This window comes from Erithacus rubecula (assembly GCF_903797595.1).
Source record: "Erithacus rubecula genome assembly, chromosome: 14".
In the NCBI taxonomy this organism is placed as follows: domain Eukaryota; kingdom Metazoa; phylum Chordata; class Aves; order Passeriformes; family Muscicapidae; genus Erithacus; species Erithacus rubecula.
The window spans coordinates 19,268,255-19,295,321 of NC_136666.1; the positions used below are offsets into that span (position 1 = coordinate 19,268,255).

Below are 27,067 nucleotides of genomic sequence, written 5' to 3' on the forward strand. Positions count from 1 at the left end.
GGTCCCACTCTGCTCCTCCTTACCCTTTGTAAGGGCAGTGCTGTGCCAGGTGAGAGGGGACTCTCAGGCAGAAGAAGGAGAGAGACACCAAGTGAGGAATACAGCTAGAACTTGGCAGAAACCCTCCAGAAAAGGCCAAGAGAGATTCTGAGTCCTGGGTCGTGGCTGCCATGCACACTGGAGTCTGAGCTCTGCCCTTCTAGAGCCTGAGGAAATGCAGCAGCCCCAGCATTTCCAGGCACATGCAGTTCTTTGCTGCTTTTCCAGAGAGGAGCAGAGCAAAGGGCTTAGCCAGATCACTGGGAATCACAGCACAGGGCTGTCTCACTGCCTCCTTCCCTCCTGACACAACATGTGAGAGCTGCAGTAGAACTTCTTTTTATCAGATTATTGGGAAAGTACTGTAGTTTTAACTTGCTAGTGTGATTCGGCAGCTGAGAATGATGAGGAATTGGCTTCAGACAGTGTTTTGTGATCCATCAGCAAGTGCTCTGCCTCTCATAACTCAAAAAAGTGTACTGTAACGATTTATTTCACACTTTCTATTCTTAGGTCTTAAAACACACCGCAGAAATAGAGAAATATTTATTTGTCAATGGCTAAATCAAAACATCTATCCCCTTAAAGGGAATCTTTGATTTTCTCAGAGAAACTCATTGCACCAGCAAAGGGAAAACATATTTTTAACAGAAATATGAAAATCATCTGAAAATTGGGGCAAGAAACCGCAGCAAAGTGCTGAGCCTCTGTCAGGGAGAGTCAGGGCAGAGCCATGTGCTGCCTATGGAGCAGTGGAAACCATCATCTGACAGGTCACAGATGCAACCAGGGAATAAAATGAGGGATTTTGGAAAAGAAGGGTATGTCAATGGTGCTTGAACAGGAAAATACTATTATATGTATGAGTTTTTATTTTTTATAAAAATTTCAAAATAGTGTTTGATGCTTTTTCACATTGAGATACCAAGTCACAGATAAAAACACAGCACTACTGAAATAAAGCCCTGTGGATGTGCAACAGGAGATGTGCCTTATCTGGAGGAACTGAATAAACAAAGCACAGGAAAGCACAAAGCAGTGTGCAGAAAGAGGGAAGATTATTCAAACATCTTTGTAAAGCAAAGCATTCTAACAGACTGAAAACACACCCACACCAACTTCTGCCTGTTAGCAAGGGCAATCTGCAGACCCTGGCTATAGCTTTGGCTAATATTCCAGTTGCAGACTGACAAGAATTTGGGGTACACACAGTATATTGTTCATATTCCAGTTTTATTAAGCTGGCAGAGGAGCACCCTGCCCACAATACCTGCACTGAGGGTCTCCTGCTGTGCAGCTCTGGACCTGGAGAAAACAGAGAGAGGGATTCCAGCAGCCCTGGCAGGGAGCTGGGCAGTGCAGCCAGCATGTGCAGGAGCACCAGGGCAGCCAGAGCTGCTGTGACACATCCTGGGCTCCTCTGGGGGCTGCATCTCCAGCTTCCAGCCACAGCACCCACACACACTTGTCTTCAGGAGGACAAACAGGACAACAGACAGACTTCCACAAAACACTGCTGCAACCCAACTCTCCCAGTGTAAAAGAAGCTGCTAACACCAGAAAAAGAGAGAAATCTGATTTGAGACAGAAAAGGCACAAACTTCAGAACAGCTGAGAGGCAGAGCAAAAGCCTGAAAAGCTGCAGAACTCTGCAACCAGAGAACTTGGTTTAAAAAGCTGCAGAAAGAAGACAGCATCAGCAAGACAGCTCCATAAAGGAAGAAATGATTCCCAACAGGAACAAAGTGAAAAAGTGAAATTAATTGAGAATCACACTAGGAGGGACAGAGAAAGGAAAAACACAGCAGTAAACCAGTAGAAAGAATATCTCTTGGAGGACCAGGCAGCAGTGGAGAACAAGATCTGGTTTCTAGAAACATTGCTGAATCTGTCAGGATGAAGAGGGCTGAGGAATCTGAAAGGGTTCTCAGGTTTCCTTTTATGTATAGTGCTGGAGATATTTCATAACTCACCTTTCCATACTGTGTGCTGGGAGAACTGACCATGCTCTAAGGTAAGAGCAGCTGTGTGGAATCACTGACTGCTCCTGGGGATTCACTGCAAAGGTCAACCAGCAGCAGGACAAGGGAAGGAGAAGAAATATTCCTTAATGTGTGGGAGGTTGTGGGCACTTGCCACATCCCAGGAGATATTATTGCTAACTGCTTCCCTCCTCCCTGTGATATTTTCATGCCATCTACAGCTCCTCTCCCAGGCAACCTCTATTTCTATACCATGTCGACCATAGCAACCATCTCATTGCTCCCTAATTGCACATACTGTCTCACTTTTATGCTAAGGAGCAATTTAATAGCTCAGCCATTTTAGAAGCACTAATTGAACATGCAGATACTCACTCTGGAAACAGTTTCAAGTATTTCCAGAAGTTTCTGCCCCTCAACTGGAAGCTGTACCAGCACTGAGGTAATGGATAACGTGAGCACTTCTGCCTAGGATGCCAGATTGGCCACACCAAATCCTCTGTTCCTGCAGCAGCTTTGCTGACTCATGCAGCCCTTGCATCCTCCTGCTGGGGACAGTGTGAGGCTCTGCATGAACCAGGAATGAAGCACAGAGACACGGCCTCCACCTGGAGGAGCTCAAGCTGCGACTTCTTAAATATCTCCAGCTAAATCCACAAAAGAAAACCTAAACATACCTTAAGACATCCTCTTATCTGGTGTCCTCACTCCAGCAACCCCTGGCACACTTACTACAGCTGCTCCCTTTGGAAACCAAATTAATGTTTCCCTTCCTGGGTCAGCTGGACTCCAGCTGGGAGCTGCTGCAGTCCCTGCACAGAAGTTGCCCAAAACCACTGCCATTGGCACTGAGGCAGACACCCTGTCCCAGCTTCCAGAGATGAAACTCCTGTAAGTCATGAAGTTGGACAGCTTATTGTATCTTAATTTTAATAAGACTATGCATCCCAGAACACATGCTCTTACAATCAGAACACAGCACAGACTGTTTCTCTTAGCTGAGGAGTATCTGGGTAATGCTGACTCTGGCTGACTTGGAGGCACAGTTCATGGTCTGCTCTATTTATTTATCTTTTTTTTCCTTTCTCTTTTCCAGCTGATCAATATGACAAATAAACTGCCTGAGGCAAGGAGAACTTAATTGTATAAAAGAGGGGATGGCTGCACACACAGGGAAACTCTGAGATTCTTCCTGTTTGACTATTGAGGTGCCAAATTTCTGACAATAGAGTCCTGCTTGTGATTTACAGCTACTGTTTGGACTCTTGGAGCCTCATTCCTATTCCATACTGTTAACAGTCTCGTTTCAAGCAGCTTTCCTTCTCTCCCTTGCTTGTTTCTAAGATGACCTACTGAATGTCAGCCCTAATGAAGACAGATATTGAAGCAGCTGTGAACTCTGAGTGGCTGAGGTTGGTGAAGCACAGGACTGTATTCTGCCAGCCCCTGACAAACAGCAGCTTCCCTCTGCCAACAGCTTCATTTGCTGCATCCTGACTTTGCCGTCTTGGATCTTGTTGACTTTTGACAGATCCTCTGCATGGTCTGGGTTCCTGGGATTTGATTTACAGGGTGGAGTACAGCAATAATGAACGCCACACAAAAAGTTATTTTGAAGTTGAGATCTTCAAGGCCTCCTGTCCCTTCTGAGGCGCCCCTGCTGCCCAGTGCCATCCCATCTTGTCAGGTCCCCTCCAGCCTGCAGGTGACACAGTGGAATCAGGGACCGAGCTCACTAACCAGGCAGAATAGAAAGGACCAGGAGAGGCTTCCATCACCACAAACACTTCTCTCAGGACTCTTGCTGGTTCAGTTCCCTCAGAGCCATGCAGACACAAAGCCTTCCTTGCTCCTGTGCCTCAAAGGCACAACAAATAAAACTCTCACACAAATCTAGCAACCAAGAACTGGGCCAAAACACATATTATGCTTATAATTATCAGCCTGAAAGCTGGTTCTTCAGAAAGAGGCTACATGGGTCAAAGGCACAGAGAGCCACCCTAACAATGCTTTACTGCTGTGCAAAGGATTCATTTTTTATTCAAGCCATTGACTTCTTACAGGGCTTGGGTAGAGTCTGCGTTATTGCCCAAGTACTGCAACTTAACTTACCCCTCTTAATCCATTTTTAGCAAGCTTTTCAGAACATAAAACTAGTCTCCCAGAAGGTAAATCACTGGCTTCTTGCCCTTCTCTCTTCTAAGAGCATCTGGAGTGCCTGATGACAGATGGACATTCCTCAGTTTTCAAAAGGGAGGTACTAATGGCTTTTTCCTTCTAGATTTTCTCCTAAATTACTTAAAATTTTGACACTGGAGCTCAATAGAGAATAGACAGATGAGAGCTCAGTGAAATAAAAGGTTAGCAAAGTGCAAAAGCAATTAACTGAATTTCTCAACTGGAAAGTCAATAGAGAGAGTCAGTTATGCTGCCATGCTTTTTTAACAGTTCATTTGTAGCTATAGCATGTTGAGAAAAACAGCACTAAACTTTTACAACCCCAGGTAGGTTCTAGCAATTACCAAAGACTTCAGGGCTTCACAGGAAGGTGGATGAATGATAGTAACAAGTGCAAAAGACACAAATGTTATTCAGCAGCTATGTGCTGATAACAGACACGCTTATTGAATCCCACCCCTCTGTGGTTTAGGAGTTTCCTTCAGCTGGTGATTCTCAGCCTTCAACTTCGTGGAGGAAATATCCACTTGATTTTGAAAGCCTTGACTTTCAAAAGCAAAGAAAGGGTTCACTAATTTCTTTCCAAATACTGGTATTGGGATAATTCTGCTTTTCAGAAAAGCGGAAATTCATCAAAATGGTATTCTTCATTAAAAAATAAAACCAAAAAACAAGTCAACCCAGTAGTAGTCTATGCATTTGAGAGTTCAGTCTAGCAAGACTTCAAGGGCTGTCTCAGGAGAGCTAAGAACTGCTGGCCAAGGAGATTAGTGCTCACGTTCATCTGTGAATAAAGCATCAGAAGGACAGAAACTTCCTGAAGAGCTGGATACATAACTAATTTTGCCATTTGTACCAACTTTTGAGATCTTGGAGAGGAAGCTGTGAGAGGAGGAAAACTGATCTAAAGTCTCCACATGCAGAAATGTATCTCCATTTCTTTAGTGTGGAGCAGAGGTAAAAACAAGCCATAGAGCCGAGGCACAGCAAAGCATGAACTAAAGGAGACTGCTTTTTGTGCTCGGTTCCACCACCACCATGGCAGCTTCCTCCACGTTCCCTGCAGTCCAGTGCCATCCTCTCAGCTCCACTTGTGAGTCAAAACCACCAACAGTGTAAGTGGCAGCACGCTCAGGGGTCACAGACAGCCACGTGCTGACAGCTGCTGTGTGACAGGGAGTGCAGGACAAACAGATGTGCTCTGTTCTCCTGCAGGCACTGACTCTGAGCACTTGCCTGCTGCACCAACTTTCACAAAACTGGTAGAAGCTCGTTCATTTCAATGTTTTGGTAGAAGGAAAGTGTTTACTGCAAATGTAGGAGGTGAATTTGTAACAGGAATTCATACTGTGCACTCAAGCACCTCTAAGGGGACATACAAACTAAGAAGTTAGACCAAACTAGCTCAATATTTTCTCTAATCTTTCCTGTCAACAGGTACTAGGCTGGTGTTTGGAGTTCAGAAGGTTCATCACTTTTTTGGGGGAAAGAAAAATAAGTCTTCATTTTTCATCTCAGTAAATTAGGCATTCATTCACACACAGCTTGCTCTCTTTCCTGCCATACATAGTTTCTGGGCTGATAAAGAGTCTCTATCACCTGCCTTTCCTCCCCAGGTACTTTTGCCTAACTAACAGGCTAGAAGATACTCCCTGTGTTTTAAACTAACTACTGCTAGGGTCCCTGTGTGTTAACCAGACTGTCTGAACTGCTCTGGGCTCCCACAGCATCTCCTATCAAGGACTGGAACTCTCTGTCTTCTGCCCATCAAGAAGCAGTGGAAAGTCTGTGATAATGCCTGTAGCAAGCACCCTGGGCTCTGCTAGAAGCAGCACTCACTGAGGTCTCTGTACTCAGGTACCTATCACAATGATGTATTACTGCATCTTTATCTGCTTCTGAGTTTCTTCTTCCTTTGCAAGATGCACTCCAGGAGTTACCTTGGAAGGTCTGTCTGAACGTGTACAAAGAGCACAGGCCACAGCCTGCAGAGACTCATGCTGAGCAGCCACTGCTCTGCCCCTCCCCTGGTGTCCAGCCGTGCCCCTCGCAGACAGGCTGCACCTCTGCTTCACACACATGCAGCTTCCCTGCCTTCACCAAGGAGCTGACAACACTCACCATGCTCCTGTGCTCCAGTCCACCATCCATTTACCACCACGCCTGCCGAGGATGGGACTCGGGGATACCGCAAAAGACACGGCAAGAGGCGGATTAAAGGAACTGCTGCAAAGCTACACATCTCACTAGCTGCAGAATGGGAGTAGGGCAGAAGATCTCACAGCCTGGCCTTGCCAGATCGCATGAAAGGAAAGGAGGGGAGGCAAAAATGCGTCCCAATTCAATAACTACTGGAGAAATTTTAAGGACAGACATGGAGGCTGAATGCAGCCAACCAGTATGGAGCCATGAAGGGGACAGAGAGGGCAATGACTTCACACAGCAAAAGGGCCCCTACCCCATCAGAAGGAAGAGGAATCCCTGTCATTCTGGAACAGTGCCCAGCCTGCAGGGCTTTTCACAGTGGAACCAGAGCGACTTGGAATAGAAACAGCCTCGCCTCTGAGATCAGAGAGTTTAAACCGGAGCTTGTTTTCTCTGCAGTCACAAGCCAGCAGGAACCAGCTGCAGAATTTGCCGCAGTGTGTGTGTGCGTGCGTGTGCTTCTGCGTGTGTGAGTGTGCAGAGCCATGCTCCTCCCCTCCAAGCTCACTGTGTGATCAATGACACACTGATTACAGCTCCCTCCTTTTCCCCCTCCCTACATCACCGACAGTCCCGGTCTGATCACTCTCAGCCCCCTCTCTTCTATATTAAGAAAGCTTTTGTTGGCATCACTACTAACTAACTTCTTTTCATTGCTCCCTCTCTGGTCAATGAGGTTTTGCTTTTTCCCCTCTTAGCCAAGACAACAGTGTCTGACAGATATTCATGGTCACATACCCAGTCTGTGCAAAGTGCCAAACCATGCTCTTGTTCCTCTAGTTCTGAACTCTGGAGATAAAAGGCCATATTTTGAAATACTTCAACATATTTCAGCTCTAGCCTATAGATAATTTAACACTTTTAACAAGAAGCTTGCTGATGGTGACACTAATGAAGGCCAGAGATATCCTGTTTAAAATAGAACCCCATATGTCTGTGACTGCAGAGGTGTCATCATCACACAGTACCACTGGCAATGCAGGAGAGCTAATGATAAAGAGACAGCTGGCCCCTTATCCCTCTGTGTTACAAGAGCAGTACAGCAAGGTGAGGGATGACAAAGCACTACAGCTAGAAAAAAGAAATAATTTTGTTATACTCATTTCTTAATCACAAAGTCCCTGCTTAATATCCTACTAGGATGAAAATCAGCTCCAAGATCGGCCACATCTCTCTCTACTGCCACAGAAAGGCTGCATCACTCACATTTTACGGGAACCTTCCCTTTTTTCCTCCCCCACTCATTGGATGCATTTGGATGCTGTTTGGTTTCCTGTAATGGAAAAATGTAGTGTTGTGAGGCCTGAAGTCAGACTTCAGACACTTCAAGACTACTCATATGTGGGTGTGCAGCACTAATAGACAGAGAAATTGCAAAAGAAGACGGGCCTTGTATCTCTCTTCTATCAAATCGATAGCATGACAGTCTACCTTAACAACCCTCCCCCCTCCTGCCTGGCATTAGCCTCATTCCAGCATCAGCACGGAGCTGAACGGTGATACAGACGCTAATATTGTCTTTTGCAAAGCCTAGCCTAAAGGCAGCATCTGTGAGATGCTTTGTACCACCTTCTCCCTTCTTCAGCAGCACACCATCTTCCGGGAAGACTACACTAGGATAAAACATAATGCTGCAGGACCCCTTCCGTTCCTGACAGGCAGAATACTTTCTCCAGATTCTTCTCTAAACCCGTCTTCATACATCCTTCTCTGCGTTTGAGCTAAGGCCACAAGTGCAGCAAACAGCTGAGCAGCTGCGGAATTTGGGTTGTGTTCCTATACTCGCGCACAAACAGCTGAGGAGGGGCAAGGTCCGCAGATCACAGAAACCCCAAGCTCCATCAGCAGCCACCTTCCCCTCTTGTTACAAACCCGCTCAAACCCCCAAATTCCGAGGAAATAAACCCTCACGGACTGCGGCCGCTCCGCGCAGGTGCGTTTCCTCACCTGCGCCTCTGCCAGGGCTGCGCAGCCCCGGCAGCTCCCGGGACCGCGCACGGAGCGCGGAGCCCGGACGGGTCCGCTTGCCGACACCGACATCCCCCGTTACCTCCCCAGAAGGGCCCGTTCTCCCCGGCCGACCAAGGTCTTCCAAAGCAATGAGCAGCATCCGAGCGCAAACAAAGCGCCGCCGCCTCCATCCCGCAATCTCCGCGACACCGGGGCTGCTCGCCCCCGACCGCCCCGGCGCCTTCCGCCGCTCGCCCCAGGCCGCGGGAGAAGGAAGGTGCACCTACCATCCTGTCCGGGACGGCGCCGCTGGCTGCCGGGGCGCGGAGGATGCGGCGGGGCTGCGGCGGGGCTGCGGCTCGGGGCGGAGCGGGGCGGGAGCGGCGGCCGCGCCCGCGCGGCTTTAACCCGCTGCGCGCCGCGGAGCGCCCGCGGCGGCCTCGCCGCCACCGCCGGGCAGGGCGAGGACGGGACCCTGTCCCACGCTGCGAACACCGGCACGGGGCAAACCCCGGCCCGCACGGGGCAAACCCCGGCACACACGGGGCAAACCCCGGCCGGCACGGGGCAAACCCCGGCACACACGGGGCAAACCCCGGCCGGCACGGGGCAAACCCCGGCACACACGGGGCAAACCCCGGCCGGCACGGGGCAAACCCCGGCCCGCACGGGGCAAACCCCGGCCCGCACGGGTCAAACCCCGGCACACACGGGGCAAACCCCGGCCGGCACGGGGCAAACCCCGCACGGGGCAAACCCCGGCCGGCACGGGGCAAACCCTGGCCCGCACGGGGCAAACCCCGGCCCGCACGGGTCAAACCCCGGCACACACGGGGCAAACCCCGGCCGGCACGGGGCAAACCCCGCACGGGGCAAACCCCGGCCGGCACGGGGCAAACCCCGGCCCGCACGGGGCAAACCCCGGCCCGCACGGGTCAAACCCCGGCACACACGGGGCAAACCCCGGCCGGCACGGGGCAAACCCCGGCCCGCACGGGTCAAACCCCGGCACACACGGGGCAAACCCCGGCCGGCACGGGGCAAACCCCGGCCGGCACGGGGCAAACCCCGGCCCGCACGGGTCAAACCCCGGCACACACAGGGCAAACCCCGGCCGGCACGGGGCAAACCCCGCACGGGGCAAACCCCGGCCGGCACGGGGCAAACCCCGGCCCGCACGGGGCAAACCCCGGCCCGCACGGGCTCCGGCGCTGTCTAAGCACCTTTCCCATCACTCTCGGCCGCTCCTCACGGGTTCCCGGAGAGGTGCTCCCCATCCCACCTTGGGCACCTTCGGCTTAAGTGTCTCAAACTGCACCCTCCCGCCGGACTCCACCTGCAGAGCGGCTCCTCCAGTTAAAGACAAGCGACGCGAAGCACCCCAAGCAGCCCCAGCTGCCCAGGCGGGGACAAACGCGCCTGGCACCGCACACCAGCACCGGCCGCCCGTGCACATACACGGGCCAGCGGCGAGCTTGAGCCACGCTGGACAGGCAATAAACGCGAGTGAGTGAGGCAAGAACAGCAGGTATTCGACCTCTGGAGATCTATTTACAGCATGTTTTCAGATATATGTTTACACTGTTTTCTGAGAACCTTGCAACTTGTTTCATAATCAGCATCAGCTCCAAGGCACTTGGAAATACCACATAATTTTAAAGTTTTAAAAGTTAAAAAGCCCCCAAACTAGAACCTTCCTTTCTGTAGCTTTCAGATGATGCCAGTCAGTGGCAAACATCTTTAAACCTGAGGAAAAATCAATGCACTAGATCAAATATCATAGATTTCTGTATGTTTTGGACAGGTAACATAGCTGCATCTTAACATCCTATTTAAAAAGACCAAAGGTTAAAATATTCTCAAAGAACAAACTGTGAAGAAAATAGTTCTATGCTATGGGTCCCCTGTGCACTACAATGGATATTCTTCAAAACAGAGGGGGGTCATGATCACTACCCATGGTACTTGTCATCCCACTACCACCAGTATAACATGACCTGAAGAGTTTTGCACAGCCAATGTGAATAAGGAGTCAGAAGTAAAGAGTAAGAAAACTGGTGGGGATGCAGATGACTGCAAATCAAATGTGCACTCCCCTTTTTCAGGCTTTACTAGGATCTATTTAAAGAACACTCATTTTTGCTGAATACTGCATCTTTCTCTGTAACTTTTAATGAGTCTTCCTATTTCCTTTCTGATTTACAGGTATTTGTATCTTTTTAATCTATATGTTAGCTTAAATTCTGACCAAAGAGGCATTTCCCACTTTTGTCAAGTTTCCTTATTTTTAGATAACCATTTCTGAAATGCAGTGACAACCCTTTGGTTGTTGGTATAGTTTTGTTTGAAGGAACCTTTAATCCTGAAAGTATTTTATTCTTTTAGGTAGCTTTGCAGGTACAGTTATTATGTTGTTTCTTTATGTAAAAATAAAATTACATATTTAGGTTTCTCTTCCTTAATTTGAGAATGATGTTTTCATCTTTTTGATGCTTCAGGGCCCAAGGAGTGATTATCTGAGCTATTGAGAATTAGCAGCCCTAATGTGTTATTTTACAAGTTTAAAGGTGGAGAGCCCAAGTCATTCATTCCATTTAGATTTGTGTAATTTTCTTCTTCAAGAAAGGTTTTCCTTTGGTGGTAATAGCATCCCTAATGCAGGCCCAGAGAGACTGCCAGCACCTGCCACCAACCCCTTTTCCAGTTCCTACTTTAAACGAATTAATGAACACTGTGATTTTTCAGTGGTAACATTCTGGTCTTTCTTGCCCCAGAAAAGAAGGTTTTAAAAATGGCGATCCTAATTTAACTCAGCAACTGCAAATCTTTAGGGAAAACAATGCAAGATGACCTGTCTAGAACTCTCAGTGGAAAGGATAAAGAGGTTTATAAATCAAGGCTGTAAAAGTGGAGCAAACATGAGGAGTACTAAAAGGCCAGAATGAACACGAGAAGAGGGACTGAGGCAAATAGCAGAGCACAGTGGGAGCAGCAGAGTGCTTCTGTCTGTGTGCCACACAGCTCCTGAGCACCCAGAGGGGTGGCAGGGAGGGACAGGGACCAGGACCAAGCCCAGGGATTTCTTAGTGACACTGGGATAAAACCCCAGTGTTTGCCTGATGACACTGAGTCCAAGGACAGCTGTCCACGAGCACTCCCAGAGCAGCACAGCTCTGCTTCACCTCAGCCAGCACCAGGCCCCTCCAGACACAGCAAAGCTTCCCTCGCTTCCCTCAGAGTGCAGAAGGCAGCTCTATCACTGAAAGGAAGACATGCAACCAAGGCAGCATGAGAGAAGCTATGAGACAAATCCTTCTGCAAGATTCCTCTTCATGCACAGGGTATTTTTTCCTTCCAGACACGTTGAACTGCCTCAGATCACATTCTTGCTCTGGACCAGACACTAACCTGCTGGAAAAGGTACTTGCTGCCCCAAAGATGGATTTCTGGGAACGTGCTCTTCTAACACTGCCTTCAAGGCCTGAAGGGGGGTGCAAAGGCTGCCAACACCCTCATGGACCTGACAGTCCAGAGGCACCAACAGCAGGAGCCCTGCCTGTTGTTCAGGGAGCAAATGCCAAGATGCTCTACAGACAAGGAGCTGGCAGGATGGCTCTGACAAAAATCACAGCAGGATCTGGAGAGGCAACAGGCATCAGTGGCACAATGAAGGTGTTGCAGATGGCAGGCAGGAGCCAAGCCCAGCAGAGAAACCACAAGGAAGGCTGCAGAGAGGGTAGAGTAGAATTTAGAACTGGCAGTGGCACAAGTAAAATTGCCAAGACAACACACAGCTGGGAAGGCTGACAACACTCTGTAATGTAATTCCATGTTTACATGGCTGTGACATGGACTGGAGATGACCTGCTTAAAAAGAGGTACACTTTTTATTAACCCATACCAGGGGTTCATAAAGCCACCAGAGGTTCTTCATTTCTTTGTGTAATATTTAGAATTGGAAACCAAAATGTTGACATGCAGACATTTTAATATAAGAAATACAAAACAACTCTGACACATTTTGTGAGGTTGGAGAACATGTCAGATTCAGGCAGATTTAACAGGCATTGTCTGGAGGCTTCTCTCACAATGAATCCAGGTTTGAAGACAAGCTAAAAATTCTAGGAAAACCTAACAGTGACAGGATCTAGCTGCTACTACATGCAGAGATACCACAGAAATAACCATATGGTAAAATCACAGAACACAAATTGCTCTCTCAGGCATATTTTAAATTTAAAGAGACAAAACATTAGTCCCTCCAAAGAAGCACTAGTAAATTGTGTGCATGTTTAGAATGTCATGGTTTCTAGATACCTCCTGTTTGTAATTTGCTTAGTCAAGAAAAAGGTAAAATACAAGAAATACGCAAATATTCTTCCGACATGGATCAAACAGAACATCTATTTCAGGCACTACTCCCTCCTGGGTTTATGCTCTCCTGTATGATGAGATCAGCACTGCAGCACATGCTTTCCTGCAAGCATCTAGCTCAGATGAAACCAGAGAGGGAAAACAAATAGGGGGTGGGGGTATGAGAGGGGAAGAAGGGAAATCAATAATCACTTTGAATTATTCATCCCCATGAAATAGGAATAAAAATGCAAGCAAATGCCATCTTTGGAACAGTGATCCCATGAGAATTTTCTTTATAGAAGTCTGTCTACTGCAGGTTTTTCTACAGAGTCATTAGTACTCACCAAAATTTCAGAGGCAAAGAAGTAGGATTAAGTCAAACTCAAACCATTCACTTACCTGAAGACACCTAACATTGTAAATAGTCATTGTCAAGTTCCACGTTAGCTACTGTCAAAGTGAAGGCAGACAAAATCCAGAATAGACCTCACTTAACAAAAATGTCAATAAAACACTGAGATCAGGTCATCTGAAAGAAATATGTCTGTCCTATCATGCTGTTCAGAGATACTTTTCCTGTTTGTTTTTTTTTTTTTAACCATCAGAAATTTAAGTCTCATCCAACTTGACCACTCTAAAAAGTTCTACAGATGAGGACCAACATTACTGGAGCAAACCCCATTGTTTAAAATCAATTCAGAATATATTCCACTAAAAAAGGCCTGAGAAATCAAAACTGTTGAATCACTCCCACACTACTACCTTAAGGACAGCTCAGGCTCAACATTTATTTTTTAAAAGGTAACAAAGAAAAAGCCAGTCACACTGGCCAAGACAAAAGGTGTCTAAGGAAAACAAAACAAAATATGCTTGTTTCACATTGTGTCCTGAAAAAAGGTCCAACCCTTTTCCAATGATCTCATCATTTTCCTTTTTTCTCAAATTCAAGGGTTAATCTTCCCTGTAGTGTGTGTATATATATATTTATATATATGTATATATATATTTATAGATACTATAGTATACTATAGCATCAGATGCATGAAATGCAGCCCATTCTTATAAAAGAATAAATTTTTCACAGCTACTCTGGGTCTATTAAGATCCTCTGCCGAATATTGACGGGAAAGTTCCGTTTGGGTTCTTAAAAGAAGAACTCTGAGGATGTATAATGTCTAGAGGAGGTCTCTTAGCACAAAAACAAAACCACGTAAGACCATATATAAAAATGCTGCTTTTACCAACTTCAGCAGATGTTTTAATGCTATCTCATTTTAAAACTTTTTTAAGCTCTGCAAGTCCAATAGAGACAGAAACATTCAGTAAATATTTCTGCTCTGTAGTTGAAAGAAATAAAAATATATTTTAGAGACAATGAAATTTTAGCAGTAACAGGGGTGGGAGATTGCAGCACTCAGGCCAAGCCTATTGAAAAGATAATTTCTTGTCCAGGATCTAAGATTGACTAAGAAGCTCTCAGCTTCCAATATGAGTTCCACTACTCTGGCATTTAAGTCCTAGGAGACTGGAAAACCCATCAGCAGTAAAGGTTCAAATAGAATACTAAAGTAATGTCAATCAGCATAGCTTTACAGAAAATATGACCTTCCTTCTTAGTAAGAACCAAATAAGCTTGTCAAAATCTCAAAGGTTGCATTGATACAGTGCAGTTATCATTTTGTAAGTGATGTCATACATGCCTGCACCAGGGCTTGTGCTGCTCACTGTATTCACAGATGACCTGAAAAGGAGGAAAGCAGACTGCTGGCAAAGCTTATGGAGAGGACCAAGTATGGCTGCAGATAAACTGCCTGGGAAACTTCACAATGTGGAGTTTTGTTTGCTCCTTTATCAGTATAAACCACATAGAAAATCAGCTGGAAAGAGCAGTGCTTGGGATTATTGCAGCCACATGTACCAACAAGAAACAGGCCACGCCTTACAGCCTGGGAAGCTATTTTAGTAGACTGCAATTCATGGGATGCTCAGTGTGGTCACTATGCAAGTACAGACAGCCCTCAAGCACACAAGGAGCAAGCACAGAAGCTGACAAGTGCTTGCTTTTGTATTTTTCTGGTCAAAATATGTTGGCAGACAAATGGTGCAGGACAATTAATTGCTCAAGGACTAGAAATCACATCAAAAGTCCAAAGAATCACTGTTGCATCTGTGGGGGAAAAAAAAGTGGTGTTAGCCACTGCCTTTTTTTCTACCTGAACACGCAAATTCAGGATACAGCAATACTTTTATTAAAACAGCCAAGAGCTGAATGAAATCCATCACTCAATGATCTATGTTACAGAAATCTCTCTAGCAAGAGGCCACATCTGTGGGGAGCATACACTTTCACTGTAATCTAATTTTCACAAGCAATTGGTATTTTACCTCCTATCTAGAACAGCTTTAGCTTGAACACAAACTTATCTGTACTAACTAGAAGCTATAATTTGAATGAACAAGGCAGCTTATTTAACTGTCATGCACTTGAGACTCACCGCTGAAAACCAACTAAGCAGTGTAGTAGGAAAAAGCATATGGCACAAGCTGACAGTTCTTCCAAGTTCCACAGAGAAATTTAATCACTTGTACAAGTAAAACCATTGACCTATGGAATATTAATGCAAAAGGAAGATCAAATCCAGACTTTGAGATAAAGATGTGCATGGTGGGCCTGTGCATTTGCCTTTTCTTCTTACTAGATTGTGTGTAACTTAACAACCTACTTTGTGCGAGGAATAAAATTCCGTGTCCTTTCACGGCTGAAAAGCTGAATACATAGAAGGACAGAACAGTCAAGGTTTGAAGGGGCCTCAAAACATCATTTGGTTCAACTTCATGGGACATGAAACAGATTATACATCTAGCCTCCTGTCCAAGTACAACTTGAAAGCCTTCAATGATGGGACTCTACCATGTCCCTGGGAAGTTTTTCCCTGTGTCTGATTTTTCTGATGCTAAATAAAAATAAAATCCTTACCTGACTTCAATATTCTCCCAGTGCAACTTGCACTCACTGGCCCTTATGAAGGGAAAGTCTCCATCCTCTTTGTAGCTGCCAGTATATTCCAGAAAGGCAGTAAAACCAATTTCCCATTCTAGTCCGACTTAAAAGCCTTCTAGGAATGCTCATCCAAAAGACAGCTGCCTTCAGGAGCTGTAACACAACTTCACCACACTCTCAGGCAGCTGTGGCAGATACAACTGTATCCTTAATTGGCACAAAGTGGAAAACAGAGGCATCAGTAGGATGTGAAGGATGAGCGTGAGGCTGAATATGACAGGCTTCAGAGCCTGAAGGCCACTGCTGACAAGGCAGCTACTTATTCAACTGCTATTGATGGCTTTCAGAGCAAAACTTTGTTTGCAAAGGAAAATGCAAGTTAATACTTGAAAGTGTTTAATATTTCTTGTATTCATTTTACAGAGGCAAGAAAAGTATATAATCATTGTTTGATTATTTAAAAAATTGTTCCATCAAATTCAATCTGCATGGTGTTTTTAATATCTTGATTTTCAATTGTCATTAGTGACTTTTAAAAAGTTTTTTGAAGGCCAACACAAAGTATGGCATGAGAGAAAAGACCACTGGAATGGTTGTTGAGGTATTTAAAATGCCCTAGTCAGATTGAAAGCTGCTGCTAATATTCACAGAGTTAACCGTTTTCAGAAAAAAAGTGGCTTTCGCCGAACATCAAAATCTATCAGAAGGCATACTTCCATTGTGCTGAGAAAGAATTCTTCTGAACACTTCACCTCAAACCATGTCACTTTTTATTTGAAAGAAACATTCCCTCCTGGTTTTAAAGAACTCTCCACATCCAGTGCAAGGAGACACTGCCCAGGATCTTAAACTACCTTGGCAGACAATGGCAACTGAGAGTTGTGCAGAAGTGCACCTGGGGCTGCCCTTAGCATACAGGAAGCCACACTTGTGCTCATTTCTTCTCCTCACATCATGCTCTCCTTCCTTCAGACAATTTACTAGCTTCCAGGATCTCCAAACACATCCACACTTGATTTCTTGCTGTGCCTCCCATCCATAACCTGTGAACTATGCTGTGACATTACCCCTACAGAAAAGGCCACGGTGTCTGTGGTACTCAGAGGACAGCCAGCAAGTCAGTGTAGGAAGAAAGAAACTCAGAACTGCAACAACAAATCAACTTCCATAAGATACATTCAGTCTCACTTTACTCTGCCCTGTGCTTTTCTCTTTTTGATAGTCCTGCATTTGAGATTCATTTGTTCCTCATCCTCTTTAAGCAGACTAGAAGCTTGTCTGAGGGCAACTGTGCCATCTCCATTTCCAGGGAACACTGCAGTTACATTCTAACTTCAGCTGCGAACACTGTGCATTAACATCCTACAAATACAGGTTGGAAATAACTATTGTACTGAGTGAGAAACAGCAAATAGGAAAGTCTTGTAATATTTTGGTAGACTGCTTTACTAAGTCATACTGAATTACCAGTGGTGTCAAACATTTACTGCTTACTACAAGTCTGTCAAGTGAGAAACCTTCTGCATTAAACAGAAGGTCAAAGAATTATTCTGGCTTTACAGTAACTGCTGAGCTGCAGCTGGCTTCTCTCTAATCAGACTACAAATATCAGCCTATAAGGGAATGATATTCTCCAATTAATGCACCTGTGAAAAGAATAGTTTTATCCTTCAGATATCCTACTCAGCATACCAGTGTGGAGGTATGTGTCCCCCCACATAAGGACCTTTCAAGTAGCATGGAATCAAACCAACATTAGCTGGAAGGGATTTCAGAAGAGCTCTAGTACAGCCTTCTGCTCAGAGGAGCTAACACCAAGCTATGAATGTGGAGAGGAAAATCAGTTGCAGGGACTCTTCCCTTTGCCCACAGTAGGAACTAGAGGGTAGGTAAAGTGCAGAGCCAAACACAATAAAAAAAGCTCCAGTTTTATCTATATTCATCCAGAAAATTGTGATGAACAACACCTTCACAGGGCTGTTACAGCACACACAGCAATGAATTTGCAGCAAGTTGCAGCAAGAGCTTAAAAAGAAAATTAAAATTATAAAGAATCTTTACCATCAAAATAGCCTGTAAAAAATAGCTGCTCAAGCAGAAACTGCAAAGCTAAAAAAGCATTTTAAACTGCAGCTATATTCCAAAGGATATTATCTGATAGTACATATGGAATGCAGACAAGGCTGTTCCCAGTTTTTGAGCTTCTTCTAGATTGTATTATCAGTTGTGACCTGAACTTTCTCTTGCAGCAGTCTTTCCCACTTCCTCCCCACAAACCTTGCCACAACTATATCTTATTGCTGTCACTGAGAGAAACCTGTCTGCATGCAAGATCTACCACCATCAAGTAAATCCTGGGAGAGCATAACTGCTCAATGTAAGACTTTCAGCATTCAAGATACACTGTCTCCTGCACAATCTTCCCATACAGACTGTCACTATTTTCCACAGTCCCAGAGAGCTGCTTAACACTGTAGTCATTACTCTTACACACACTGCTCTTGCCTCTGACAGTTCATCTTGCTGCATTTCAAGATCATGCTTACTGAATAAACATGGGTCTGGACAGGAAACGTGCAAGCACCTTGAGGCAAAGCTGCTCTCTAGACCTCCATAATTCCAAAGCTTTCTCTGGCTGTTCTGGCCTTAAGTGCTGCCAGGGAGATTTATTAGACAAATTGTGTGTGCCAGCTGTACACACTTGCCACAAATCAAGGAGCCCTTATAGCAATACCTCTGGTCCAAAGGTCTGCTAGATCCCCAGATCAGAATCTCTCACATCTCTACTGCTAAGCACATCAGAAGCAGAAGCTGCTGAGAGGCAGCTGTGGTTTTCCTTTCCCAAAAAAATGCACTAGAGGAAAAAGATACTGTGCAGAACTAGCTGGAATGTATAGTCCCACAGGAAACTTCAGGTGTGTAAGGATGGCTCTGAAGAAGAGTGGCAGCATGATTAACAGCAGGTTAAGCTGCAAGCCTCCAGTTCAGGACCAAGGTCTACACACAGTTCATATCAGAACTTCTGTTTACCCATCCTTATGTCAGTAACTTCTGCATACCAAAGCCTGGCCCCTAATTCTGTGGCCAACAGGCCTTCTTAAACAGACTTCATAGACTCGGATTCCCCAAACATTTTTGCTTGGTAGACTAAGTCACTCATCTACATGTTTGCTGATCTCTTTGAAGAACTACAAGAACTTCCCTTTGTAGAACCAATGGTGACTCTTCCCAGACAGACACTCCTCCTGCCTTTACTGTAGTTGCTGCTGTTTTGCTCAATAGGCTGACAATTGGTAAACAGGCTTGCAGCTCCTCAGATCCATCACAGAAACCTTGTCATAGACTGCCAGCACATTCATCACCCTTTGCTCCTCAGGAACAAAGCTAGGGAAAAGAGTGGGATACATTTTGCTGACATTAATCCAGATATTTCAACTTTGATTTAGAAGAACTCTTGGGCAATTGTTTTACTCCTGTAACTTATTAGTGCTCAAGTCTATTTGTACTATAGGCCCTGTTACAGCTACTCCAAATTGAGGCAGATCTGCTGACTGTTCCAAATTATGTTTTGTACACATTTTTTTAATCCCATAAGTGTATATACACACATCATCTTGCAAGGAGGAAGAATTTCCATATCTGTGTTAAAAAGTCACAGAGAAGGTCAGACCTCTCAGTCAGAGACACATCTGAGAAGTGTCCAGGCGCTTTCTTTCACACCTGTCCATTAGAAGAACAGCTTCCCCAATGGAAAAAATCAGAAGCTTTGACAAGAGTGTAAAACATACAGTGAGCTATAAGATGTTCTTACATAAACCAGGTTTTTCAAATGTCATCTGTGCTTATTATAGTAACTTAATATATGTTATATAAAAGTATTATAAACAGAGTTTAAGCTTTTCACAAGCTAAGCAAGCCAAATTTCTAATGGTTGGTGCCATTTTTTAATGTTCTTATTCATAGTTCTCAGGAAAGGGAGTTTCAAAAAGAAGAATCCAAAAAGTCATTTGGCTACTCTTACACACTATTTGCAACACCTTTTCAGCTCTGCAGAATCCTGGGCAAACAAGTCACTATTTGAATTGCAATTAGTTTTATTCTTCGTTGCTGGTTTGGGTTTTTTTTCCAGACTCAAAACAAGAGTTAAAAGTTAATGCATATAAACCAAGAAGCTGACCTTTGACTTCAGAAGAAAAATGAGCCAGATGTCGGGTTACAAAGAGCCGCAGTTGATGATTCAGATCACAGCACAGAGTATCAATGTTCCAGGAACGAATTCCTGTTAAAGTAAAAAAAAAAAAATAAAAACAGAAAAAAAAAACAGAAAAAAAGAAAAAAAAGGGAAAAAAAAGACATTACATCATTACATCTACTCCAGAAACAGAAGTGGACAAAGAAGTGAGGACACACAAAGACCAGGGATACTCTACTAGATGAGCATACTTAGGATGGAGAAAGTCTTCAGAAGCAGAGGACCATAGGATACTCACCTTCCATAAAACATTTCTTTCTGAAGTACATGCAGTCAGCAAGTCTCCATTCAACTGGGACTTCATGCAAGGAAAACCAGGGAGAGATGAGGCCAAATGAATTACACTACCACTTCAGCAAACAAACAGATGATGTGAGTCTTACATCTGCACTCTCCAGCACTAGTCACCAGCAGAGATGAGTTACTGTGTGGTTGTGCTACTGAAAAGCTCACAGACATCAGCTTTTTTGCTCTCATAGCCTACGCATCCTCCAAGGAACAAAAGCCCTCCACCCCTCCCAACTCGCTCTGCCTAATCACTCCTCCAAAGACACTGATCCCACTGAGACGATTTGGGTTATAATTTTTATAACCTTTGGCAGCTGATTGCCTTCATATCACAGCAGGAAGGTGCTTCTGCTCCCAAGAAAGTGGCATCAAGCCATACTGGGGAAGTCACCTTCAGACTTCAGTGTGAGCAGGTGTACATTCTGGAGGACACTAAACACTACAGACCACAGATTTTCACATCCCAATAGGTAGCAGCCTTTCCTAGATGGTGTGACTCTACACTGCCACAATGAACAAAACCAGGACATCATTATGAATCCCAATTCCAGCATCTGGTGCTGATGCCTGCTGACATGCAGGTGTTGAAGGCCAATGCCACAGACTTCCAAGCTGAAACACGAATTTCAGCTCCAGTATTTTTTTATGGAGTCCTCACTGAGAGCTCTTTCACCATCTCTCTCTTGCATAAAATACAAAGTTTTATTGCCTCTATTATCTACTTTCTTTCAAGGCAACCATGTTAATTTTCCATGGAGATATCATTCCCATTTACTGCAGTTCTAGCTCTCCATGTTGTGCAACAGTTTTTGCTGGCCACTGGTGGGAGAGGATCCTCAAGGACACATGCTCCAGCTTTCTATACATGCCAAGACATAGTAATCACTGCATCACACAGGTCGGTAGTCTCAAGGCCTGTAGAATCTACAGCAGCTAAAAACCCCTTTGTGTTCAGTTTCTTTTTCTGGTGACAGCTGACACAGTGGAGTAACAAAGCTTATTTATTTGTGCACTTCAGACTGCACAAAAACCCCTCAGTAAATCATATGAACTTCAGGATAAAAAAGAAAGGAAAAGAAAAGAAAAAAGAAAAAAACCAGAAACCCAAAAAACCAGAAAACTGAACAACTTACCAGCACAGCACCTTTCAATTTGGACATGGGATACCAACAAATGAAGCACTTACTAAAAAGACATGGAGCAAGAAGATGGATAAAATCCATCTATTTTCCTATGCTACACCCCAAGAGAGCATAATTGTTTAACCAAATGCCCAGTATATGAGAATCTTAATGCAGTACTTCTGAGCATGCTGATCTGGACAGGAACACTCTGCAGGGCAAATCCTGCTGACTAGCTGCTGTGTCATGGTCATCGTGTCCCACTGCAGCAGTAAGTGCTATTTGAGGTACTGCTACCTCCTCTAGCACGTACACAGAATAGATGCTCTTTTGGAGCAAGAAAGGGAAGACTGGAATTATCTCACTTGTTCTCGTACTTACAACAATTTATTCAACATTTTCTTCCCTACAGGTAGTCTGAGTTTACTCGTAATGTCTCCCAGTTTGCCACAATTCCAATTTTTCACTCCATGGCACATGAGCCAGAACATTGTCCTTGCTGATTAGAATCCTCTACCATCAGAGTGCAGACTACACCACCATAAGGGTAAATATTCAAGCACATTGCAAATGCAAAGACTAGGCAAGGGACCATGTGACTCATCAGTTTTCCATCTTATTCTTTACGCCCTTGTGAATGTTTTATTTCCTGCTGAGGTAACTGAATTAAAAGATTTGGCATTTCTCCCCAACACCAGACCTAGTCTTCCAGATATTGTTTCAAAATTGAAAAAAAGTAACAGAAAAATAAAACTGGCATTTTTTGTTAGACAATATTTTGGAAAAAATGTTGTTCAGATATCCCACAGATACACAATGTCAAGCCTACAAAGCTGGACACCTGGGAATGAGCAGGTTCCTATAATATCCTGAAGCCACTATTGCATTATCTTGAACCAAGGTATAGAAAGAAGCCCAGAAAAAGTTACTTTTTATATCAGTTAGGGAAAGAGATTTATTGAGTGAAAAAAAAATAAATCTTTAGTTGTTTTTTGTTTGTTTGGGGCCTTTTTGTTGGTGGGGTTTTTTTTGTATTTTGGTATTTTTGTGTTGATTTTGTTCTTTGCTTGGGTTTGGTTTTGTTTTGTTGGTTTTTTGTTTGTTTGTTTTGTGCAGAGAGGGTGCCACAGCCACCAGAACAGACACAAAACAAACTCTAACTTTTCCATCCTTTGTATATTTACTGCTCAGCCGCCTGTTCTACCATCACATGAGCTCTCTACAGCAGCTAACACTTAAATGGCAACCATCATTTCCACATTTCTTGAATGCCTTGATTCAAGAGTGCAGCTGTCTATATCATAATATGCTGACTCTTGACATGTCTCAAGATAGCTGTCATTTTAACTGTTCTCCTTGTTCATATCTTTCAGTTTGCAAATATTGATCCATTTTAAGAAGAGGTCATTCTCCCATTTTGTAGTGGGGAAAACTCTAACTTGCTGGGGGTCCTATTCCATGTAAGTGACAGAGGAAAGATTGAAATCTAGGTTTCCAGCTCCCTGAGTAACTCACTTCTACTGCCAGTAATTTACTAATACTGCTGAAATTACTCGTTCTCATGCAAATGAAAGGAGTGTTTACATTTGGCAGAATTTCAGCTGGTTTCTAGTCAGAGAAAGCCAACTGTAGAACTTATTTCAATTTCTACTGTGGCAGTTCAAATTTATGCTGCAAATAGCATGTTTTTCGTCTGCAGTGGGAATTCTCAGATTACTGGCATATGACATCAGAATGAAATCCTTTAGTTCACAGTCTGATCTGTCGTTGGCACACCAGTTCAGCAAAGTGCCAAGTGAAGATGATCACCCTGCTGTGCAGGAAGCAGGAGAGGCCCCTTCAAAGAAGGTCTTTCAGAGGCCAGATGGTCATAATCAGATCTACCACTCCTGACTAAAGCCATCCTTGAAAAAGGGAATTAAATATTCATCATGAACAAAGTGGCCTGCCAACAGATACCTGGAAAAGATACTGAAGTGAAGAACTTGGACAATATTTGACATTTTCACACCCACCCTTTTCCTAAATTGCACTGTCCATCTGTTCTTCAGTACTGCTGATGCTTGGGAAGAAAACAGCCACAGAATTATCTCTGAATAACAGTTTGGCCAATATTGTCCCTGGCATATTTCAAACCAATGTGCCTTGGAAATGGGGAGCTGAGGGGAGGAGTGAAGGCGAGCCAGAAGGTAGTTACTTTATTTCTCAAAGATGTACTAACTGCTTGTTAGAACAAGGATTCCCTTATGACCCTGATGTAATTGATCAGCTCTCCTTTGTCTTTCCGTCAGAAACTGCCACAGGGGAAAAACTATCATCGCACCACCTTCTTCCCCCTTACTTCTAAACAGCACTGCATCTAATATACAAAGACTAAGGCCTCTGGTGTTACTAAAATATGGATAATAGAGGACAAAAGAGGAGAGGCAGATCTATCCTGCACTGTGTCATTCCTGAAGCAGTCCGTTGTCCTCCCTCACTCTGCTCCATGCAGTTGCTCTACAGACAGGGAGAAGACGCACCACAACAGACCTCTGTTCACAGCCGGGACCTCAGGAACAGTCCTGAGGGGAATTCCTCCAACGAGACCGAATTTTGGAGTAAGATGGAGATAAGATGTAATCTATCAGACCACTAACTAAATAAAGACTGGGGGGAAAGAGAACCATGGAACGTCTTTAACCTTTAAGATGCTCAAGAACTGCATCAGCTACACAATGCACATAAAGCAACGATCTTGGAATTACAAACAATAGGTGCCGTCTGACGCCGCAGAGACCGGCCCGCAATGCGCCGGGGATCCGAGCCCCGCCCGGTGCCCGCGGCCGCGGCCCATCCCGCCGGGAGGAGCGGATGCTGCGGACACACGGCGGCGCCGGGCGGCGGCAGGCGCGCAGCCCGCGGCTCTCGGGCAGCCGCTGTCCGCCTGGCTCGGCCTCTCCGCGCTGCCCCGGCCCCTCCGCGCTCCCCCCGCCTCTCCGCGCTGCCCCGGCCTCTCCGCGCTCCCCCCGCCTCTCCGCGCTCCCCCCGCCTCTCCGCGCTCCCCCCGGGCTCACCGCGCTCCAGCGCCCCGCGCAGCGCGCCCCGCTCCGGCTCCGTCCCGATCTCCCCGATCACGGCGAGCAGCGCGTGCCGCCGTCCGCCCGGCGGCGCCGCCGTGTCCATGGCTACCGGCCCGGCCGCCGTCTCCATGGCAACGCCGCGGCCGCTGCTGCAGCGCGCCGTCACTGGCGCGCGGCTCTTAAAGCGCCTTGAGCCCCCGCCTGATTGGCCGAGCTGGCGCGTGGTCCCGCGCTACTGCGGAGGGAGCGTGGTCTGCCCCAGGCCCCGCCCCGCCCGCAGGCTCTGCTGCCCCTCGCTGCCCCGGCCTCGGGCCTGCCCCGCCCTGCCCTGCCCTGCCCTGCCCTGCCCCGCCCGCAGGCTCTGCTGCCCCTCGCTGCCCCGGCCGCGGGCCTGCCCCGCCCTGCCCCGCCCTGCCCTGCCCCGCCCTGCCCCGCCCTGCCCCGCCCTGCCCTGCCCCACCTGCCCCGCCCTGCCCTGCCCCACCCTGCCCCGCCCTGCCCTGCACTGCCCCGCCCTGCCGCACCCTGCCCCACCCTGCCCTGCCCTGCCCTGCCCGCAGGCTCTGATGCCCTCGCTGCCCCGGCCGCGGCCTGCCCCGCCCTGCCCTGCCCCGCCCTGCCCCCCCTGCCCCACCCTGCCCTGCCCTGCCCTGCCCTGCCCTGCCCCGCCCGCAGGCTCTGCTGCCCCTCGCAGCTCCGGCCACGGGCCTGCCCTGCACTGCCCCGCCCTGCCCTGCCTGCCCCACCCTGCCCCGCCCTGCCCCACCCTGCCCTGCCCCGCCCTGCACTGCCCTGCCCTGCCCCGCCCTGCCCCACCCTGCCCTGCCCTGCCCTGCCCTGCCCCGCCTGCAGGCTCTGCTGCCCCGCAGCTCCGGCCGCGGGCCTGCCCTGCACTGCCCCGCCCTGCCCTGCCTGCCCCACCCTGCCCCGCCCTGCCCTGCCCCGCCCTGCCTGCCCCACCCTGCCCGCCCTGCCCTGCCCCGCCCTGCACTGCCCCGCCCCGCCCTGCCTGCCCCACCCTGCCCCCCCTGCCCCACCCTGCCCTGCCCCGCCCTGCCCCGCCCTGCCCCCCCTGCCCTGCCCCGCCCTGCCCTGCCCTGCCCCGCCCCACTCTGCCCCGCTCTGCCCCGCCCTGCCCCGCCCTCCAGGCAGCTGCGGTGAGCTCCCACGCGGGGTCTTTAGGTCAAGATGGGCAGAGAGGTACAGCAACACTCGAATGCTCAAAACCATCAGCGGAATAAACAAGTTGGTTTATAGTTTGGTTTAGAATTTAGTTACTTAAATACAGAAATGCACGGAGATTTTTAAATGCTTGGCGTTGAGTTGTTGCAATACCCACAATAAAGCCACAGAAGACAGCAGTTCTAAAGACCCCGGGGCTTGGTATTGTCTCACCATTGCCTCACCATTGCTTGGCAGTGAGCAGTACCTCCTGGTGGCCCTTCCTTCTGTTCAATGAGAAGCAGGTGTAATGGTCTCCAGTGATAAATAATGGGATTTCCTGGATTCCAGACCCATGAGCTAGAAGAACAATCTGAGTTATGCTAGCTGCCAGTGCAAAGCTGATGTGGGCAGGCTGTGCAGGTGGTATGGGGTGTGTATGGGGTATGGGGTGGTGTGTGGGTTATGCAGGAGCTCTTACTGTCTGGGGTGAGCAGAGAGGCCCTGACTTTGGGCACAAGTCCTTGCTGCTCACAGTTCTGGCTAGCCACAGCTCAAAAGCAGTTCAATGCAGATGGCCTTAAACTGAGACAGAAGAAATGCAGGTTAGATATTAGAAAAATTGTTTCCACTTTTGGAATAGCCAGGCATTGGAACAGGTTGCCCAGAGAAGTGGTGGAGTCACCACCTCTGGCAGTGTCTAAGAGGTGTCTTGGATCTGTTTCTGGGCAATGGTTCAGTGGTTTAGGGATACAGTGCTAGTGCTGCGTGAATGGTTGGACTGGATGATCTTGAAGATCTCTGCCAGCCTTGGTGATCCTGTGATTCTACGTGCAAAAGCTGGGTAACCCCAAAGTATGAGGCTTCTACAGGCTGAATAAGGGAGAGCCACCAAAAAGTAGTTTCAAATGGAAACATCCTTGTCTTTTCTGACAGAAAAGGAAGGACCACCCTGCGCTGATGCAGTTGGGTGCAAAAGCAACCCAGTTATTAAATGTCACAAGTCAGCAATAATGCGCAGTTTGTCCTAAAACAGTGTCAGGTTCTGCCACTGCAGTGTGCAGGATTCCCAAAAGTGAGCTATAGTTTAGTAACTTGATGGGCAGATAAGGCAGCATCCTGCCCTCTTCCATTCTTTCGTACCCACCAAGCCTCAGGTTGAGACCTCGGAAGGTTCAGAGAGTTGGCATTTTGGCAAGCATATGTGAATCGATAGTGTCACAGGCCTCCGACAAAGGATGGTCAGGAAAAAAAGCAACCATGGAAAGGGAGAAAAATACAAAATAATTAGCTCTGCAGGCTACAGATGATGTTACTAGCTTGTGGAGTTTTCTCAAACTAAGGTCTTAAATCAAAGATCTAGCTCTCCACAGATATTAGGAGATGTTGCAATAGGTCTTTTGCACGTTAAACTATGGTGACACCACTGGCTATGAACTTTATGAACTAAATCTTGTAAACAGGGAGTATTA

At 46.7% G+C, this 27,067-nt stretch overlaps 1 protein-coding gene across 3 annotated transcripts in view; it reads right to left on the bottom strand.

Annotated features, from left to right (window-relative positions):
* Nucleotides 1–24,655, bottom strand: part of MAP1A (microtubule associated protein 1A) — a 45,563-nt gene extending 20,908 nt beyond the window's left edge. Inside the window, exons 1-3 of one of the 3 annotated variants that reach the window (XM_079318321.1) lie at nucleotides 24,429–24,655; nucleotides 20,202–20,261; nucleotides 19,889–19,990 (exon numbers count right to left, since the gene is read on the bottom strand). In XM_079318321.1, the coding sequence (XP_079174447.1) occupies nucleotides 19,889–19,990; nucleotides 20,202–20,261; nucleotides 24,429–24,564 (298 nt within the window). In that variant the 5' untranslated portion in view covers nucleotides 24,565–24,655. Of the gene's footprint in view, nucleotides 1–1,309; nucleotides 1,327–19,888; nucleotides 19,991–20,201; nucleotides 20,262–24,428 lie in introns of those variants that run through there. The other 2 variants (XM_079318322.1, XM_079318323.1) reach the window with 2 other exon arrangements.
* Nucleotides 24,656–27,067: the final 2,412 nt, after the last annotated feature.